This window comes from Cupressus sempervirens, chromosome 7 (assembly GCF_028749045.1).
Source record: "Cupressus sempervirens isolate cs-2001-9-10 chromosome 7, ASM2874904v1, whole genome shotgun sequence".
NCBI classification, from domain to species: Eukaryota; Viridiplantae; Streptophyta; class Pinopsida; order Cupressales; family Cupressaceae; genus Cupressus; species Cupressus sempervirens.
The window spans coordinates 806,362,678-806,384,646 of record NC_143124.1 but is presented as its reverse complement, the minus strand read 5'-3'; the positions used below and the strand labels follow the sequence as shown (position 1 = coordinate 806,384,646).

Below are 21,969 nucleotides of genomic sequence, written 5' to 3'. Positions count from 1 at the left end.
TAATCTACGAGCCCCTCTGTTATTTAATTATTGTGGACCATTTTTTGCATCGACATTTGAGATCATACTCTATGATCCATATTAGAGTTATGGTATGTATTAGGATTAGACTTAGGATTATGGTTTAATTTTTAGGATCATAATTATTTCTAGTGTTAGATTTTACGTGATGGTTAATATCATGGTTAGAGTTAGGGTTATAGTTCAATATTAGGAATATAGATACAATCATGCTTAGGATTAAGGTTTACATCATTTCCAGTGTTATCGTTGGGGTTTCAGATGACTATTGTGCGCTCAAAATTAGGCACACTTCTGTAAACCCTTATATCCAAGATATCCAATGGAAATGGAGTCTTGAATGATAGCCTAGAGCTCTCTATCCATGATGTGCAAGAGTCCAAGTGATGTGATCGTGTTGGCTCACAAATGAACATGAGATAAGAGACCCTTGCAAGGTGCACCATACAATGAGAGATTCAAATGAAGATGTAATACAAAGTAATTTAAGATGAGATGCAAGATAAAGAAATTTAAGCTAATTGATAATGCAAGATCTCAACAAGAAATCAAATGACAAAGTAAAAATATCACCTTAGCATAAATCATGATGATCTGCCACAAATGCAAGATGAGAACTCATAAGATGCCAAAGTCAACAAGATGCAAGATGTTAAGATGCAAGAAGACTCCAAGAAGAAAAATACAACATAACAATAGTATGAAGACATAAGATGTGAGAGTGGGGAGAGAACCTTTTTTTGAAAAATAAAGGATGCTTAGAGATTAAGAGGCAAAATCTATGGTGGATAATAATCTTCATGTTGACTTTGTTGCATAATATTCTCAAGAGGAATAATCAATGCATGTGGTTAAGAGGCAAAAGAGATTTCATTGCCTTGGAAAGCGTGCATTCAATGAGTAGACAAAAAGTCTTTTTCTTTTATTTTAAATTAGAAATTCTTTTTTATGTGCACACATAGGATAAAGGGGATTTTATTTAATTAAAAGGGAGCAAGATATTCTAGTTAAATAAAGGCTTGGGATAAGGTGGTCAAACAATAGGTTATAAACAAGAATGAGGATTTGATTAAAGATGAAAGTTTAAATAGATTAAGTAGAATTGACTAAACATAGGTCGTAGTCTAGCATAGAGATTTATAATGGAAAAAAGGGGGGCTTATAGTTTACTAGACCATTTTTGTGTGATTACATTTGCCCCTCTTTGACTAGTGTGTGAGATATCTAGGAACACATTAAGTAAAAGAATGATGATGTCAAACAAATAAGAGATCTGACTCCAAACTAGTAGTGAATGCAGTGTAGGGAGATAACTAGCCCTAAACTAGCAGTGAACAAAGGTTAGCAAGATACAAAGATAATTCTAATGCATAGTTTTGAAGAAAAAATTGAACACTAAATAGAGATTAACAAATAAGACAATATCAAAAATTATATAACGTGATGAAAACTAATACTCCCAAGAGCGAATAGATTAGATCAAACACCAACCCCAAGTGAAGCAAATAGTATAGCAAGATCAATTTGCAACATTGAAAGATTAGGGTGTTCTTGCCCCCTCAAGATCATAATCAAAATGATGTAGAGGAGATGCAAAAACAAGATGAATTTGATCAAATTGAGCTAAGATAAGGTCCATGATGATAGATTAGTGATTTAGAAAAAATATAACCAAGTTTGACCACCAAGAATTGCTAAAGTACCCCTATTTGACTAAAATGATGAATAATTAGAATTAGGTCAAATGAAGAAGAAAATGTGATGAAATGAGAAAGAGGAGATGATGAAGAGAGAGAAATGATGGAATGGTGCTTGTCTCAAAAGATGTGAAGATTTGCCTTGAAAGGGGTCAACCAACTAGGAAAGGAAGAAAGAAAATTTAAATCACGATTTTGAGGATAGAGATGAATCTAGATTTTGATTTTGATCTAAAAAATGGATATAGGATGTCAAAATTAGGTTAGGGTGTAGTTTTTGTAGAAATTTGAGATAGACAAATAATTTGAAAGCTTGGCATTTGGATAGAGTAAATAAGATTATATGATTAACCCCTTTGATTGCAAGATAGAAGAAAAGTGATAATGAGCAAAAAAACAAGAGATGATGATTAAGACTATGTGGATATTTTATGTAATATCTTGTTGAATTTTGCAATAAAATCACACATAGGTTCTTGAACTTCTTTCTTAAACTATTTTAACTACAATAAGAGGGTAAGTTAATCATCAACTGCTTTGAACCTTGCTTCAAAGACATTTCTCATAGAGGCCTAGTCAGTGATTGGTCCATTATACAAATGATGGAACCAATTTGTGACTCCTTCAATCAAGGTTTGCACAAATAACCTAACTACCACATTTTCGGTTGGAATGACAAGTACTCCACATGCAGTGTTAAATTTTTTCAAATGTTCATATGTCGACTTCTTCCCATCACCACTAAAATTGGGAATGATGTTCCTTGGTCCCTTTGGGGGAGGATCTAGATTGGGTCCAAGTTTAAGAGGTCCGAATTGGGTATCCCAAATGTTAGAAACCATGTTAGGTAATATGAAATTAAGAGGTTGGGCATTGAAGTGCGATGGAATTTGGGTTTTGGGAATTATCAAAGCTTGTAGGTTAACCGCAACAGGGAATGTTTTGGGGGAAGAAGAAGACCTTCTTGTAGTTTTAGTTATCTTTTTCTATCTATGTGTATGATTAGGGGCAAAGTTTAAATGCTTTAAGGCTTTGTAGTCATCATCCACTAATCCTGTAAACTTGTCATTTTTGGTATATTTCTTCTTAGCCAATTTTTACTTAATTGGGATTTCTAGGGTTTATTTGTTGATTGGGGTTTGGGACACCCACCCTTGGTTGTTGGGCTAATCTCTCTAATACTATTGCTTCTTCTGCAATAAGTAAACTTCTGATAAGTTCTCCTCGTTCTTCCTCTTCTTCTAGAACTTGACTAACTTGTAGGTATTGTGTAAGGTTGGTTCTAGAATTCCAAGATAGGTTATTCAAATAAGAGATTATATCTTCTTGGGTATTATAAAATGCTAAGCCTGGTTAAAGAATGGGGAAGATGTCTTGACCTTCATTACCTTGATTCTATCATGAAAGGATGCCAAAACTTCTTGGGTTCCCCAGTCAAGTTTGTCTTCATTTTCCATGATCCTGACATCAATACACTTAATTTCATTGTCTAGGATTTGTTTGAGGCATTCCATCTCCCTTAGCAACTCTAGAAATTATTCTAGGCCTTTCTCTATGGTCATGTTCCTCCATTTCATATTAGCTCTTGTGATGAACAAGAAATCAACATCCACAACAATGTTAGGTACATCTACCAAGAACTAGGCAATACCATAAGTTTGAACTTCAACGATTTGGATGATATGTTCATCCCATTTAACTTTCTCACTCTCCCACACATTCAATTTAGATTCTAGCTCTATTACCATCTTAGTTGCTCGTGTCTTAGTCTTAGTGAACTCAAAGATGTAGTTTATCTCATTAATCAATACGGTATCCATTCAATCATTAAAAGCCTTGGCAACATGTTTATCCCTTTCAACTTGGTCAATAGATTTTTGCTTGGTGGGAGAGGTGAAATCTATCACTGAAGCATTACCTGGTATGGCTAGCGCATCCAGTTTTTGGAGGACAAGGATATATTTTGCCATTAGTTGTATGGTTTGCTTCATTTCTTTCTCATGTTTCCAATCCTTCCAAATTGTATGCTCAATCTTCTTATTGCTAGCATTGGAAATCTTCATGTTCATAGCCCTGGTTGCCATCCCAAGATTAGTCCTTTCTACCGTGAAGATGTGTGGTTGAACTTCTTCCTAGATTTTGTCGCTAGTGGGTTTTTAAATGTCTGTTATCCAATGTCATGTTTTATCATCTACATCTAGCACAACCTCAACCTTTGTCTTCTTACTTTTGGGGGTCCTACCAAGGTATTTTTCCATCATATGTTGTACTAGGAGAGTAACTGGCACTGTGTTTATCTTCTTATTGATTGAAAGATCAAATCAATTAGGAGTAGAAATATTACCTTGGGTTTGAGAGCTTTGATGTGTCACAGGGGTGTCAATAGCTAGTGTGCCCATATTAGGGGTACTAATCCCATCATCTGCCTTTTGATTCTGATCCATTTGATCCAACAACTTCACAAGGCTATCTATAGTGGATTTTGTATTATGTTCTCCTTCACTAGGATCTTTGTCTAGGATTGGTACAACTTCTTTGCTCTTTTCCATTTTTGACTTTGAGAGAGAGTAATCCTCCCAAGTGCCTGAACTTGAACTAGTTCCTTTATATGGGGTTGAGCTTCTTGTTCAAAAACTTGTTCATGTGTAGGGGAATACAATGCAATCTTGTTAGTACAAGGGTGTGATATAGCTAAACTAGTACTAGTTAAGGCTATTTGTCGGGGATGTTCTGCGTTTTTCAACATAAACTGCTTTTTCATCTTAAGACAAGCCTTAGTTATGTCGATCACAGGATGGTTCTAGCATGGAGATCTTCCTCTTCTTCCCTATTCCAATCCAGGTTAGGCATACAAAACATTTCAACTTGTTCTATGAACATAGGGTCTAGGACTTCTTCACTTTCTGCTTCTTTAATTCCTGAGACCTTTAATGGAAGGTTGAATTCTAAAATTTGTTTGATTGTGAACCAGGACCGCAACCTCTTTCTTACTTTGATATCATCCTCACTATTTGCCAATAATCTTCAACATGGGGTTCATGAACACAACTCAAATTGGGAACTAACAAAGTTCTTGCTATAAAAAATAAGTTGGGAAGAATACAGTTGTAGATTCATGGTTTTCAACTCTTCTTTAAGGTAGAGAACATCTTGAATGCTTTTGTAATGGAAATGGCCTGGTTCAATAGGGAAAACATACCCTAAACCTTTTCTAGCCTCACAATTCTTGTCAATTTCATCCATTTGACAACATACTTCAATCAGAGCATATATGTCCAAACAATATCTAGATAACTTCAAAGGCTTACCTTGGAAACCTTCGATTCTTAAATAACTTATTTAGGGAATTGTATAAAGTAGCCATCATAGATTGTTATCAATAGTATGGCCGCTTTTCATAAAATCTAATTTTCCTTGCCTTGCAGTTTAAACACCAATTTGCCCAATAATGTATCTTGAACCCTACAAAAAATCTTCTGAATTCCTCTTCTTTGCAATTGGGGGTAGAAATCATAAATGGTCGCATTATCAACACATATTTCATGGGGCAAACCTTCCCATTACGTACAACAAGCTAAAACATGGAAGATATAAGATGACATAAATAATCCTGAGGTTCTAGAGACCTGAGAAAGTTCTTCATGTAACCCATCTGCAATGACTTAAACCCGATCAATATTGTCATGTCCCCTATTCAAATAATTAAAAAAAATAAACTTTGTTAAGGCAGGCAGGCTCCAAAAAGGTGAAATTTCGAAAAAAGGGGTTAATCTTTGGAAACCAATGGACTAATAAATAAAAATTATTATTAAATTATATTTTATTAACCCCTCTTGGACGTGAGTTAGGGTTATGCCCTCTTTAAAAGGGGTTTGGAGGCATTTTGGGCTCATTCTACATCTTGATTCTTGCTAATTTTCTTGTTGTTCTTCAGAGGCTGCCAAACCTGTGGAGAAGGAGACCCAAGAACGGGAGTTTGCAGGTTTCCAGGAAGGCTAAGGACAGGAGTTTGAAGCCATTCCATGTGCATGCTCATACAGAGTTTGCCCTTGTGCTGAATAGTGCCGATTTGGGTGTTTTCGGGGATTGTTTTTGGTTTGAATTTGGGTTTTCAGTTGAGTGTTTCATATCAGTTTGGTTTGCTGTTGTATTTCAGACTTTATGATGTTAAAATAGAGCCGAATATATGTATTGGGTCATGATCAAACTTCTGAGATAATTTATGAGTGTTTTTTGGTGTTTTCGGGCATTTTGGTGTTAATTTCGGGAGCCCGATTGAGCATAGTTTTGCTCTACATTTGTGATCTGTTGTGTAAGGGCTGTACAAATCTGGAAATGTCATTTTGTAGGCTGTTATGCTGCTGAAATTTCTGTAAAAATGTCCATTTTCAGATTTATTAACAATTTGTGAAGTTGTGAAGTTTTTTTTGGCACTAATTTGGACATACCCGATTTGGGTTTTATTGGAGAATTGACAGATCTTTGTAATATTGGTTGTTTGATTTTAAAGTTCTGATTTGAGGCTGGAAATATCATAAAAAATTAGTAAAGGGACATTTCAGTGGTATCAGAGCCGTGATCTTGCCAGCCTGAGGGTTTGTAGAAGTTGCATGTCAGTTTTAACAACTACCCAGATCTTGCATGTCAAGTTTTGATAACTACCCAGATCTTGCATGTCATATTTTATGATTGCATGCAACTAAGTGAAAGAGAAAAAAGATATTTGCAGCGAGAAAAGAATAAAGAAATTTTGATCAAACCCCCAGTTGAAAGCAAAAGTACAAAATCCAAGGAAGAAAAAAGTATGGCTGATCCAGATGAGATGGCAAAGAAATTCTTCCAAGACATCCAAAATACTCAGAAGCAAACAGTGGATGGTTTGGCGGAAACTAGAGAGGCTTTGCGAATATTGACAGAAAAATTACAAGGAATTGCATCTATTAATGAGAAAGGGAGCACTTCAGAGGAGCCGAGAAATGGGAGATCCACACCATCTAAATCATCCAAATCTATTTTCTTGCCTGCAGATGAGCCACCAGTACCAAATCCAGCCATTAATCCAGTGGAAGAGGTTACAGGTAATTTGATTACATTAAGAGCTACTTACAATGGCTTAGATGATGACTTTCGTAGTTCAGTTCCTTTTAAAGAATATGTGGATATGATGAACGCTTTGATGCCCAAGAAAGAGAATAGGAGGGAGCATGACACAAGTGGAAGAGAGCTCAAAAATAAAATAAGCAAGTTTACAGCGCCTACTTTTGATGGAACAAATAAAATTTCAGCTAGAGCATGGCTACAAAAATTACAAACTTTCTTCACACTCAACCCCATGAAAGAGAGTGATGCTATTCAATTTGCAAGTCTACACTTGGAAGATGCAGCCTATGATTGGTGGTATCATGGAATGACTACTCAAGGTCACGATCAGGTAACTACATTTGAAGATTTCAGTCAAAGGGTGATAGATAGATTTGACCTCAAGGATGATGAAGAGTACTTTAAAGAATTGTCAAAGTTGAAGCAAACCAAATCAGTTAATGAGTATGTAGAAGAATTTCAAAAAGTGGCTGTTATGGTACCTGATATGAGTGAAAAGAGGATCGTTTATCTTTTTCTTGATGGTTTAGAAGATTCTGTTAAGGGTTTGGTTAAGGCTTTCTCACCCTCAACCTTACAGGAAGCTATCAAAAGAAGCTTGCAACTTGAAACGTGCGTGCCTATGAAATCAATCACTAATCAAAAACCCCCAAATCTTTGGCAACATAAGGGAAATTTTCAGAAAAAGACTTTCCCAACACTACCACCAAAAGATGTGACAAATGTGGCAAAAAAGAAGGTAGATGAAGAGACTAGGAGTGAATTACGAAGGAAAAAACTTTGTTTTACTTGTAGAGAACCATGGGTTCCAGGACACAGATGTTTGGGGAAAGGTCAAGTGCACTATATTGAAGTTGCTTCAGAATCTGATTCAGATGAGCATGAGGAATTTCATGATACTAAGGAGGAGGTAGAAGAAGAGAAAGTAAAAGAAATCAGCAAGGATGGCACTTTAGCAGCATTATCAGGAGTCCCAAGATACCATCCCTTCCGAATTCGAGGGGTACTAGCAGGGCAAAGGTTGACTGTTCTTCTTGATAGTGGGGCAACTCACAATTTTATTGATGAGGGATTTGTCATGAAAAGAGGGCTTAAAGAAGAAGATTTTGAGGGATTCAATGTTACTGTAGCTGATGGATTCACTATGCCTTGCACACGGGTGGTGAAACAACTCAAGATGACCTTAGGAGATTATGAGTTATGTGATGACTTCTATGTGGTTGGTATTGGGGAGACAGATCTTGTATTGGGTGTTCAATGGTTGCACTCTATCGGAGGCCATTACATGAACCATCAAACTATGGAGTTTAAATTTCATTCCAATGGGAAAGAAGTCATATTGAGAGGGTTATCAAATGGAGCACCTAAGGCGGTCTCTGCAAAGAGGATGGAGAGGACTTTCCGAAGAGGACAAGTAACATGGGCAGCAGGAGTCATAATCCAACCAACAAGCTCTCCCAAGAATCAAGGTAATTTCCATTTTGAAATTCAAAATATTCTTGATAAGCATAGTATAGTTTTCAATGACTTGCCTCCAGGATTACCACCAGATAGAGGTTTTGAGCATGTTATAGAGTTAGAACAGGGTGCCAAACCAGTTATAACAACCCCATACCGCCATCCAAGAGGTTATAAGGAAGAAATTGAAAAAACTATTAAAGAACTCCTGGACATGGGATTCATAAGGCCTAGCTCTAGTCCATTTGCATCATCTGTGGTACTTGTCAAGAAAAAGGATGGTACAATGAGAATGTGTATAGACTACAGGGCTCTAAACAAGAAGACCATAAAAAATAGGTATCCCATACCACGCATAGATGAACTCATTGATGAGTTACATGGTGCTGTATACTTCTCAAAAATTGACTTAAGATCAGGCTACCATCAAATCCGAATGAGGAGTGAAGATGTGGAAAAGACTGCTTTCAGATGTCACTATGGGCACTTTGAATTTCTTGTTATGCCATTTGGACTCACTAATGCACCAGCAACATTCCAATCTTGTATGAATAAGGTATTCAGTCAGCATCTTCGAAAATTTGTTTTGGTATTTTTTGATGATATCTTGATATACAGTAAAACATGGGAAGAGCATCTAAAGCACATAGACACTATTTTGGGAATCTTGGAGCAGCAATCCTTCTATGCTAAGCTATCTAAATGTGAGTTTGGTTTGACAGAGATCCTATATTTGGGACATATTATAAGCTCTAAAGGAGTACAGGTTGATCAACAAAAAATCCAGGCAATTTTGGATTGGCCTCCACCCACTAATCTTACACAGTTGAGAGGTTTCTTCGGGTTGTGTAGCTACTATAGGAGATTTGCCAAGGGATTTTCTCAGCTTGCTGCCCCCTTGACTGATTTGACAAAGAAAGGAGCTTTTTTTTGGACAGAAGAGGCACAAAAAACATTTGATAAGCTTAAGGAGGTAATGAGTTCATGCCCTGTGCTTGCAATTCCAGATTTCTCTTTACCTTTTGTTGTTGAATGTGATGCTTCAGGAGAAGGTATAGGGGCTGTCCTAACTCAAAGGGGACATCCAATAGCATTTGAGAGTCAAAAATTAAATCAATCAGAGAAAGGGTACTCCATCTATGATAAGGAAATGTTGGCAATCATGCATGCACTTCATAAGTTTAGACAATATTTGGTATGTGGGAGATTCATTGTAAAGACAGACCATAATAGCCTCAGGTTCTTCTTGAACCAAAGGGATTTGAATGATCGTCAACAAAAATGGGTAAGCAAATTGCAAGCTTATGATTTTGATATTGAATACATGAAAGGAAAGTATAATGTGGTTGCTGATGCTCTCTCAAGAAAGCCCACTTTGTGTTCCTTATCATCTATCTCTGCTGATTGGAAAGTCTCCATAATTTTAGAGTATGCTAAAGATTCATTTGCCACCAAGATTTTGGATAAGTTAGTGGATGATAACAGGTACAAGGTTGTTGATGAATTGATTTATTACAAGAACAGGATCTTCTTAGTACCAGGGTCAAAAACTAAGGAGAGGATATTGAGGGCTTTTCATGACACACCTTTGGCTGGTCACCAGGGATACTTCAAGACATACAGGCAAATTCGAGAGCGGTTTTCATGGAAGGGTATGAAGGAGGATGTCCTTAAACACATTAAGGAATGTATGGTATGCCAACAAAGCAAGAGTGAGCAAAATTTTCCTGCAGGGTTGTTGCAGCCACTTCCTATTCCTGAACAAAAATGGGAAAGTATTTCCATGGATTTCATCACTGGGTTGCCCAAGGTTCAAGGTAAGGATTGCATATATGTGGTGGTAGATAGACTAACTAAGTATGCACATTTCTTTCCTATCACATCTGATTTCAAGGCATCACAAGTGGCTGAATTGTTCTTCAAGGAAATTTTTAGATTACATGGTTTGCCTAGAAACATTGTTAGTGACCGGGACAGTAGATTCCTTAGCTCTTTTTGGAAGGAGCTCTTTCATTTGGCAGGAACTGAACTCACTCCCAGTACTAGCTATCACCCTCAAACAGATGGACAAACAGAGATAGTTAATAAATGGATAGAAGGATATTTGAGGAACTATGTTTCAAATCAACAACATGCTTGGGTGAAATGGTTACACCTAGGGGAGTATTGTTACAATACATCTCATCACATGTCTATTGGTATGCCTCCTTTTCGTGCTCTTTATGGTTACGATGCCCTTTCCTTTGTTGATCTAATACTTTCCGATAGCAGAGTACCCGCAGCAAGTGATTTCATCAAGCAAAGCCAAGACATAATAAGGTCCCTCAAGGATAATCTACAACATGCACAAAACCAACAAAAGATATATGCTGACAGGAAAAGGATTGAAAGATCTTTTGAGGTGGGAGATTTGGTATTTGTTAGGTTGCAGCCATATAAGCAAAGCACCTTGAAGAGAAGTGGGGCAGAGAAACTCAAGCCAAGGTTCTATGGGCCTTATAAAATCATCAAGAAGGTAGGAGAGGTAGCTTATGAATTGGAGCTCCCACCAAACAGCAAAATACATAATATTTTTCATGTATCTTGCTTAAAGAAGGTTATAGGCCAGCAAACCATAGTATCTACAGAATTACCACCTCTTGATGATGAAGGGAAATTAGTTTTGATACCAGAAGAAATTTTGGATACAAGAGAGAAAAGGTTGAGAAATAGGAGCATCATAGAGCATTTGGTCAAATGGAAAGGATTACCACTAGAGGATGCAACTTGGGAAGGAGAACATATTCTTGAGAATTCCAACCTTCATTGCTTGAGGACAAGCAATATTTGGGAGGGGAGGACTTGTCATGTCCCCTATTCAAATAATTAAAAAAAAAAAACTTTGTTAAGGCAGGCAGGCTCCAAAAAGGTGAAATTTCGGAAAAAGGGGTTAATCTTTGGAAACCAATGGACTAATAAATAAAAATTATTATTAAATTATATTTTATTAACCCCTCTTGGACGTGAGTTAGGGTTATGCCCTCTTTAAAAGGGGTTTGGAGGCATTTTGGGCTCATTCTACATCTTGATTCTTGCTAATTTTCTTGTTGTTCTTCAGAGGCTGCCAAACCTGTGGAGAAGGAGACCCAAGAACGGGAGTTTGCAGGTTTCCAGGAAGGCTAAGGACGGGAGTTTGAAGCCATTCCATGTGCATGCTCATACAGAGTTTGCCCTTGTGCTGAATAGTGCCGATTTGGGTGTTTTCGGGGATTGTTTTTGGTTTGAATTTGGGTTTTCAGTTGAGTGTTTCATATCAGTTTGGTTTGCTGTTGTATTTCAGACTTTATGATGTTAAAATAGAGCCGAATATATGTATTGGGTCGTGATCAAACTTCTGAGATAATTTATGAGTGTTTTTTGGTGTTTTCGGGCATTTTGGTGTTAATTTCGGGAGCCCGATTGAGCATAGTTTTGCTCTACATTTGTGATCTGTTGTGTAAGGGCTGTACAAATCTGGAAATGTCATTTTGTAGGCTGTTATGCTGCTGAAATTTCTGTAAAAATGTCCATTTTCAGATTTATTAACAATTTGTGAAGTTGTGAAGTTTTTTTTGGCACTAATTTGGACATACCCGATTTGGGTTTTATTGGAGAATTGACAGATCTTTGTAATATTGGTTGTTTGATTTTAAAGTTCTGATTTGAGGCTGGAAATATCATAAAAAATTAGTAAAGGGACATTTCAAATATATTTATCTTTTTCAAGCATATCTTAGATTACGAAATACATCCAATTTTCCTACAAAAAAGGCATGTGGATTTCCCTTCACCTGGTTCTCATGAATGATCACATCCCTGATCTCTGTTATCACATGTTACCTGGTGAGGGGCCTAAGTAAATGAGAGTCTCCTTTCTCATGTTTAGATAACCAATTTTTGATGATAACAGTATTATAATCCATGGAGTTAATGGTGAATTGGGAATAAGATAGGCTGATAGTCTAATCTTGATATACCTCTTTGGATAAAATTCTTAGGGCTCCCATGACAGTAACACAGTTCACATACACTAGAAGTTCACCATTAAAATTCTGAATACATCTCTTAGCTACATCATATTTGTCTTTGCATTCTAATAATATTTTGAGGCAGGGTATAGCTTTAGGGAAACCAACATATTGAATAAAACCACTTTTAGATATTTTTCTCACCCATAGAAGATGGGTGCACATTCTAAAACCTAGCGACCTTTTTTTCATTTTCATCATCCATGAGGGATATGTCTCCTAACTCTGGAAAAAAGCTTGTCAATGGGGTAGGCTTCTTCTCTTTGGGAAATTTGGGGCATGAGGTTGCCATGAAGATATAGGTTTGCACCCAAAATACTAGAGAAGATACATAAGGAAACTAAACAACCCTTTAAAATTAACCAAATAAACAAATCAGAGAATGTAGGTAGAAATGATGGACTCATCATGAATTCCTAACGTAGACAGAACTTACTATTCACCTTGATTCCAAATAGACACACCAGATTTGCTAGCTTAGGAAACTTTGGTATTTACCATAAAAGAGGGATTTTATGGTATTGCATACCTCATACCTAGAGGACATGCACACTAAATTATCACAGAAAGTATTGACCTGTCAGGATCTCTCACTCATTAATGAGTGCTTTTCACTTCTGAGTGTATCATACTTTTATACCACCACCGCCTTCAACGAGTGATATTAATTGCATGTCTTTTCATCATAAAAAAGATTGGATATATCCATATTGCCATGTATCTATAGGCATGCGACTATTAAGCTCACGAACTTTGAACATTTGAACCATAACAAAATCGGTTCACAGTTCAAGTTCACCCCGTCATAGAATGTTAGGATAAAATGCTAATGAAGACATGTAAAAAAAATGGAGTAACCAACTTTTTACACATAAGACCTTGAACTTGAACAAACCCTAAGTGGTTCAAGGTTCAAGTTTGATGTAGCGCCAAGATCCATTACTAAGAACAACTCTTCTTGTCGGGTTTGTAAAAGTAAAATAATGAATCAATGAACTTGTGAACTTTGAACCATTGGTTCAAGGTTCAAAATCTACAAAAATAAGATTGAAGAAAAGGTTTCCTAACAACTTAGCAAAGTAGTTCATAATTTCTTGAACTTTGAGCTTTTGAACTAGTTGTTTTAAGGTTCAAGGTTCAATATTCATACTTAAGACTCTTTTCAAAAGCTCAAGAAAAATAATAGAACCAAGTTCAAAATGTGGCTAACATGTACAAAGCTCTAAAAAGAAAGAGCATCAAGAATAGAACTTATTCAGGTGAAGGATGTTGATAGGTTCAGGGAACTGGTCTCCTTTAGGTGTAGAAAGTTGATATGCATCAGACTAAAGAGCAATAGTAACTATGTAAGAAACCGACTAATACGGATCAAAATTTCCTTTCTCTACTCTATTTTGTTGATTTTGGGATTCTCTCTTAAGATGACATCTCCATCCTGAACTATCTAGAATGAACCTTTTTGTTATAGCTTTGTGACATCCTTTTCTGATATACCTTTTGGAAATTTGTTCACCGCTCCCCTCTAGATTCGTGACAAGGGCTTAATTGCCTACTGTGTACTATAGGTTGAGTGGTTGTATCATGCATTGAAAGATCGATCTTTTGGTGCAATGACAACCCACTCTAATAAGTGGTATCAGAGCTTGGTCATAGGTTCAAATACTTAGACCCTCGGGTAATGTTGAGGGGGATATTATTGGAAATTTGTTTAGTGCTTTCCTTCAGATTCATGACAAGGGCTTAACTGCCTCCTACGTACTATAAGTTGAGTGGTTGTATCAAGCATTGAAAGATTGATCTTTTGGTGCAACGATAATTCCACTCTAACAATACCCTCATATGATCAAATGGATTTCTTTTACGTTCATTTAGAAGTTCTAGTTCTTGTATTCACACAATCCTATAATCTTCATCTATGACGAGACCTTTAAAGGAAACCCTAGGCAAAGGTATCTCAACCTCAAGAGGTAAAACAACTTCAGATTCATAAAAAAGTGCAAAGGGTGTAAGTCCAATAGGTGTGCAAATGCTAGTTTTGTAAGGCCATAGTGCAGGATTGGTTTGCAAGTGCCAATCTCCACCTAATTTGGTGATTGTCCTGTGTAAGATTTTTGGTAATGTCTTATTGGAAGCTTCAATCTGGTCATTACTTTAAGGGTAGTAGATTGAGTATCATTGTTGCTTGATCTTGATTTTTTTGCAGAACTTCTTGAAACCCTTATTCTTCAATTGTCCTCCATTATTAGTAACTATGGAGGAAGGTGTACTGCAATGACATATGATATGGTTCAGGATGAATATAGACACTTGTTTTCTAGTAGCAACGAGAAAGAGGAACAACCTCAACCCACTTTGTAAAGTACTTCGTGGTAGTAATGATGAACTCATGGCCACTAGACAAGTTAGGATGTATTTAACCTACCAAGTAAAAAACCAACTACTGAAAAGGCCAATGTGTAATAGATGGAATAAGTTCTCTCACTGGAGCATGGATTAAGTTTCCATGCATTTGACACTTATTACAAGACTTAGCATAGTGCATGGCATCTATCTGCATGGTAGGCCAATAATAACCAACCCTCAATAGCTTTCAAGCTAGCACAAGACCGTTAGAGTGAGACCCACATATGCCATCGTGGACTTCAACTAGCACACATTTAGACTAATCTTTCTATGGACACCTAAGAAGTGTTTCATCTAAAACCCTCCTAAACAAGTCATCCGAGTTGAGGATTTAATGAGAAGCATTGTAAATGAGTTGTCATTTCTCATTGCAAGTCAGGGCATCGAGGATGATTTAGCATATTTGGAGGAAACATGACCAACCATAATGCATATGACATGTTTATAAGGGGAATTGTAGGTAGGGTGTTGTAGTTCTTCCACAAGAAATTCAAATTTGGACTCATGTTCTTGTAACTATAGAATGGAAGCCAAAGTAGCCATGGCATCACTTCTATAAATCATTATACTTCTAAGAACTCATGGAGATGGAGTCCCAAGAGGCAGATTATAGCATCCTATCTATGATGTGCAAGGGAAAATAAGTAAATAGAGTATGAATGATGGCTCTCAAGTGAACCTCAAAAGAAGACCCTTGTAAGGTGCACCATACAATGAGAGAATAAAATCAAGATACAATGCAAAGTAAACTAGAGATACACGATTAATCTAAAATGAGATGCAAATACAAGAAAGCTAAGCAAATTTATAATACAAGATCTCAACTAGTGCTCAAGAAATCAAATGACAAAGTAACAATATCACCTTAACACAAATCATGATGATCTACCATGGATGCAAGATGCAAGATGCAAGAGGAGAAATCCTAAGATGCCAAAGTCATCAAGATGCAAGAAGACTCCAAGAAGCAAAAGTGGCAACGTAACAATAGTATGAAGACATAAGATATGGGAGATTGGGGATAGAGCCTCTTTTTAAAGTAAAATGGACAGTTGGAGATTAAGAGGCAAAATCTAGAGTGGAGAATAATCCTCATGTTGACTTTGGTGCAGAAGATTCTCAAGAGGCAAAATCAATCAACGTCGTTAAGAGGCAAAAGATCTGTGGGGGAGAATAAGAGGCAAACAATGTGTGGACAAGATAAGAGGTAAAAGAGATTCCATTGCCTTGGAAAGTGTGCATTCAATGTGTAAACAAAAAGTCTTCTTCTTTTGTTTTTAAATTAGAGATTCATTTTATGTGCACACATAGGATAAAGTGGATTTTATTTAATTAGAAGGGGGCAAGTTCTTCTAATTAAATAAATACTTAGGATAAGGTGGTCAAACCATAGGTTAAAATCAAACAAATGAGGATTTGATCAAAGATGATAGGTTAAATAGATTATGCATAATTGATTAGACATAGGCCATAGTCTAATTTACAATGGTGAAAAAGGGGGCTTATAGTATACTAGACTATTTTTGGGCGATTACAACTACTAGAGGTAGGGTTGGGGTTAGAGTTGTGAATAGATTATAGGGTTACAATTATGGTTAAGATAGAAGATTACACTATGGTTAGTATTATGGTTAGGATTAGGATTTTCTTGAGGGTTAGGGTTGAGGTTAGGTTTCAAATTATATTTAGGATTATGGTGAGTTTTATGTTATAATTAATGGTTTAGGTCTATGTCATGACTAGGGTTAGGGTTCTTTATAGGTTGGGTAATGATGCTTAAAGTTAGGGTTTGAATTAGGGTTAGAGTTATGATGATGCATAATTATTTTGTAGCTAAACATTAGTAGCTAAATAACTTGCTTAATGACCTAGTTCCACAAATATATGTAGAACAAAACAGACCAAATTTCTACCCTAATTGAACCCATCTCTTCGACATATCAATTGCAGCCTAAAGTACAATTATTAGTTGATTATTAAGAACTCACTTTCAGCCATTAAAATAAATGTATTAATGAAAAAGTGAATATTACCCCCAAAATATTAATTACTCAAGAAATAGGTTATGCTCAACTCTCTAATCATGTAATCTCTTCTATTGACAGCCCTTGCTGCCTTCTTTTATATTTATTTGTGAACTTTCATTATTTTAATATATACTATAAAGAAAACACTCTAATCATTTAAGAGAAAACTCAAATAATTAATAACAATAATTAAAAAAAAATCTATAATTCTAACCTATTAACTTCAAAACTTCAAAAAAAATCGATTAGCCGATTCAGAACTAATTTAATTTCAAACAGGAAAAATACTACAAATTTATTTAGCGGCGGCAGTGGGAAATCAAGAAGCCGCAAAAAGAGCATTTTTGTTTTTTAAAATTGTTTCTTCAATCTTCGTACTCTGTCGCTTTTCATCCTGGGATGAATTTACATGAGAGTAGATTCTTCGGACTAGATTTGTTGAGAATTTGATTGCTGTTCAAAATCCTTGTTTTCGATTTCAGTATAGACTTGTATTTAGTATAGTTGATGCATTTGACATAATGACGGGCAAACGACCTCGGGAGGAGGGTGGCGGCCCTGTTTCAAAAATTGCGGCAGTAAACCCTAACTGGGCACAGCTGAAAGTGGTAAATTTTATATCAATCTAATAAGACCCTAAATCCAATCTTTCTCTGTAAATTTAAGCTGAAATAACAACATGCTAGTATACTAACTTTGTTTGTTTAAACTCGAAGAAATTGAATTCATATCCTCGCAGACGTAAGAGCTCGGAGGCAACTGCAGATGTTCGGACTTCTGGGAAAATTTCAGGTACAAAGGCTATTGAACAAATAATTTCAAACATTTATTGAAGGAGGTGTCTTAGTGTCTAGCTGGGTCCCCATTGTGAAACTCAATGTATGAAATATTTCACAAGGAATCTTTTGAATCTGTTTCAATTCTCTTGAATCTACATGGGCCCTTATAATCTTTATAGGCATAGTTATATCATGGATATAGTTTATAAGGTTTGGAAGCTATGAGGAATTTACCATTTTATAAACAAAATATATCAGTGCTTTACAGTGTTGCTATGTTTTGTCAAGGTTGATAGCTTACATGTACATTCTCTTACAATGTGAGAATAATAAATATTAGATGTTAAATATTCAGAACATAGGTTATGGGCAGTGTGTTCTAATCTGTAAACATTGAAAATTATTAATTTAATGATGTTAGGAATCGTGGCTCTTACTAATGTTTCAGAGGAAGTTGTCATATTTAACATAACTAGTGTTTAGGAATTTAGTTAAACTTTAAAATGAAATGCAACTGAGTAGTAAATGAGTCACATGGTATTCTATGGTCTGAGTTGCTAGCAGGCGTTGTTTCTTATGATGAAACAGAGATACCAGTATCAACTATGGATGGAACATTAAGCACATTGGTTTCACTTGAGCCGATTAAGGATGATTTCAGGTATGTTAGTGTCCTGGTGGAATTTTCCTTTTATGGTGTTGCTTGATATGATTTTTAATCAGATTAGAATTTTTGATAAGCTTGAAGTAGTTCATCAGAAAATTAATAAGTACAAATTTCACAAGCACTACGTATTTCTCTGAACAATCAAAACATTAGAAAGGGGTCTTCGGCCTCACTAATTGCCTGAATTGCTTTCAGGCAATGGATTTAAAGATTCACGTGGGATGCTAAATATTGAGTTCTAATAATGACTATGAAAGGGAAAAACACATGAAATTGTAAAAAATGAAATGAAAACACTTAATAATCAGGCTCAGCATTTCTATTGTGATCAAATTGTAAACCTACTGCATGGCAGCCCACTTATTCTTCTTACTTTAGCCACTGCAGAAATATCATCCAATCATCCCCTTCAGCCTACCTGCAACTCCAATGATTTCTAGAATGGGACTTTATGGAGAGATGACTAAACCTTATATAGAGTCAGAATAAGCACGAATATAGCTATTCAACCCAAGGAGACAAGTCTGCCTACAGCAGAAACTCCGCATTTCACAGGGACATGTCCCTAGAGGTATGAGTGATGTCATGAAAGTTCTGGTACTTGGGGATTTTTGGTGATATGTACCCTTTTTAAACTGGACAGTGGTCTGCTTGCTACATTTAGTATATAAAAAAGGCAACTTTTGAAGGAAAATCATTTAAAAGTCCCAAAAGCCTAAATGGGGAGGATTGCGATTGCAAATGCAGCACACTACATAAAACTTCAGCTTCTTTGAGTTAGTTTAATTTATGTTAATGTCTCCTGGCAGACCCCAGTCTGACCCCAAAATTAGGGAAATTTTTAGCAATGTTTGAAACCTTATCCCTGCATCCCACGTCTTGGAAATTCTGAGAAACACTGACAAAAAGTTATCTACATTTATATAATGCAATTCTGATATTATCTCTAGACTCAAGCAGTCATTATGTTAATGATGTATTTCCTAATATAAGTAACAATTACAAGACAAGAGGGTCTACCTAACATGTAAGTGCCTCCTAAGTGTTTGTTAGTGAGGGAAGAATTATGAATGCAATTATATACGTTTTCTTAGTTTGTTTGGGGAAAGTGTTTTCTGACTTCTGTTAATTTATGTAGTGACAGGAGCTACATATTTATCATTTTTTGTTTGTTTTGTTTTGCAATTAATGTGTTAAATCATAACCGAATGTCTAAGAGGCAAACTACCTTTGCCCCTACCTTTGCCCATGCTTAAGTGTAGGAACTTTCTGAAGGATGATCAGTTGTCTAGAATACGCCTAATGGCATTGATCATCTGATAATGATCTCATTAGAAAAGTGCTTAAAAAGGGCCCCATAGTGATACTTGATGCTTAAATTACAAGTCACTCATTCACCGGGTGTGCATTTTCCTAATTTTCTTTCAAATTTGGGATCAATCACTATTGTGTTATTCATTATTCAAAGTTTATAAAGAATTTTATAACAGTGGCACAGCAATAGAAATCCAAAGTTGTTGGGGAAACGAGGAGATGAGTCTGTTAAAGGCCAAATAGAAATGAGCTTGCAAATTCTTGTGGAAGCAATATCTGATTGCAATAGATTGTTATTGTATTTGCATGCATATAAAGTGGTAATGCTCATTATCCATAGCATACTCCATAGTATCATAGCATGCGTATTTCTTATGTTTTATGTAGATTAGGTGTAGTGCCTTCACAAATAATTTATAATTTTCAAAAGGCAGCAAAGGAGGGTGGTAACTCAAGTCTTATGAAAGGTGGCGACTCTTTCACTAATAAAGTATAAAAGAGATCATTCCAATCATCCAAGGATTGCTTCTCAGTCATTACTTATGAATCCGTCCAAACAAATCCTTCATCCATCAATCATTAATCTCTCAAGAAATGAAGAAAACAATCAATCAGCAAGATCTGGCAAACAATCATCAAACCCACATAAATCATCACTTCATCTTGGCATCAAGAAAACAAATAATTTAGCAATCGAATCAGCAGATATTAAATGATCATTCACCATTATATCAAACCAACATCATAACATCATCACTCATTGATTATCCAATTAACAATCTCTTAATCATCACTCACCCATACCTCAAATCATACAACCAAAGGAGTGTATTCAATCAATCAATTATTTGTACCATAGAAATCTCGACTATACCTGATTAATCCTGAATCCTAAAGCCAGCCAATTTTTTCCCTTCAAAAATCCCGACTCATGAAAAATTGGTAACTGATCATTGACCCAATTCTTCAATGACTTTTTTGCATTTAAAGGATATTAAAATCATATTAAAATGTAAAAAATTCATTGTGAAAAACCTTCAAAACCCTAGAAATAAATTCACTTAATTAACAAATTACTTAGAAATAGGGTTGATTCTAGGACAAAAGTCAAGTCAATGTGGAATTTGCACGGAAAAAGTTTGTAATTTTGTCCCTTAAGTTTTCTTTCCAACCATTGGAAAATCCTAAACAAAGGAGTGGGAGCAGTGGCAGTCATCAATGAAATTTGAAAGGGCCTCAATCATCCTAGATTGTGGGGGGCATGTGAGATAGTGTCAATGCAAATAATGAATTTGTTCTAAATTGCAGTTTCAATATGATTTGAGCTCTTTGCACGTCTCGCCCATGGATTCGGATAAGATCAAATATATAATTTGTATGACAATATAAATGTAGAACAAGATCAGAGATCTATTTGTTTTGACATCACAACAATGAAGCTGTTCCTAGTAAACACAAATGTAAATAACATCAACTCAAAACAAAACAGTTGCATTTAATGGAATCTCACTCCATCGCTTTCCTATCTACTAATATCTTGTGTTTAAATGATGTTTTCTCTCAGAGAACTATGCACAAGATGCTATGGAGAGCGTAGTGATTGAACAATGATTCACAAATATTAGAAGTCAAACAATACTATGAAGATATTGAATTGCACTAGAGGTGAGAGACAGTGATTGGTTTTAGAAATGAACGGGGAAATGGTTAGCTAGCCTTCCTCATTAGAAGTTTGGGTGTTTGGATGAATGAGGGACAAAAAGGAGAGTGGGAGAGTGAGATTGAATTACTTTGTTTGTCCCACATATAGTACATGAATGAGATGGGTGGGGTGAAAGAGTTGTAAATAGAGGAGTTTGTGACATGGTAGAGGTTAGGGATAGGATAAGTCTAGGTGGATTAGGAATTCATTGAATAAGTAATTAACATATAAATTGATTTAATGAATTATAGAAAATAATAATAAAAAATTAATTAAATAGAGGATAATACCTACTTAATTAGCAGAGGAATTAGGATTAATTTATAACTAATTACACAAATAATAATACCTACTTAATTAATAGAGGAATTAGGTTAATTTGGTGGATAAATTTACGTGTCTCCAAAATTAATATTATACACTAATTTAATTTTTTAAATTCTTATGTACTATGTTAGATGACCTTTCAACGGGAAAGCAACGAAGTCCTATAGTTTATAATTATTTTTATAAAGCAGTTTCAAAATTATTGGCCACAATAATATATTAATATTCATAGAAGCAGAGAATGACAAAATATCACAATTATGTGTGATTAGTCGAGAGTCGTCATGTGTGGCGATTTGTTCCCCAAAAAATCAGGATTTTTTGGTCAACGACTTTGAACACTCTTGTGTGATTTATTAGGTGACAGTTTTTTGGCCAAAAAATTGTATGAAACTAACAAAAATCCTAAAAGTGACATTGACAAGAAA

General features: G+C 35.7%; 1 protein-coding gene across 2 annotated transcripts in view; it reads left to right on the top strand.

The window, feature by feature from the left end:
* The first annotated feature begins 16,998 nt into the window (after positions 1-16,998).
* LOC149549834 (Polynucleotidyl transferase, ribonuclease H-like superfamily protein) overlaps positions 16,999-21,969 on the top strand; it is a 53,496-nt gene continuing 48,525 nt past the window's right edge. The window contains exons 1-3 of one of the 2 annotated variants that reach the window (XM_089793064.1): positions 16,999-17,360; positions 17,469-17,544; positions 18,120-18,192. In XM_089793064.1, the coding sequence (XP_089649190.1) occupies positions 17,274-17,360; positions 17,469-17,544; positions 18,120-18,192 (236 nt within the window). In that variant the 5' untranslated portion in view covers positions 16,999-17,273. Of the gene's footprint in view, positions 17,361-17,468; positions 17,545-18,095; positions 18,193-21,969 lie in introns of both variants that reach the window. The other variant, XM_089793063.1, reaches the window with a different exon arrangement.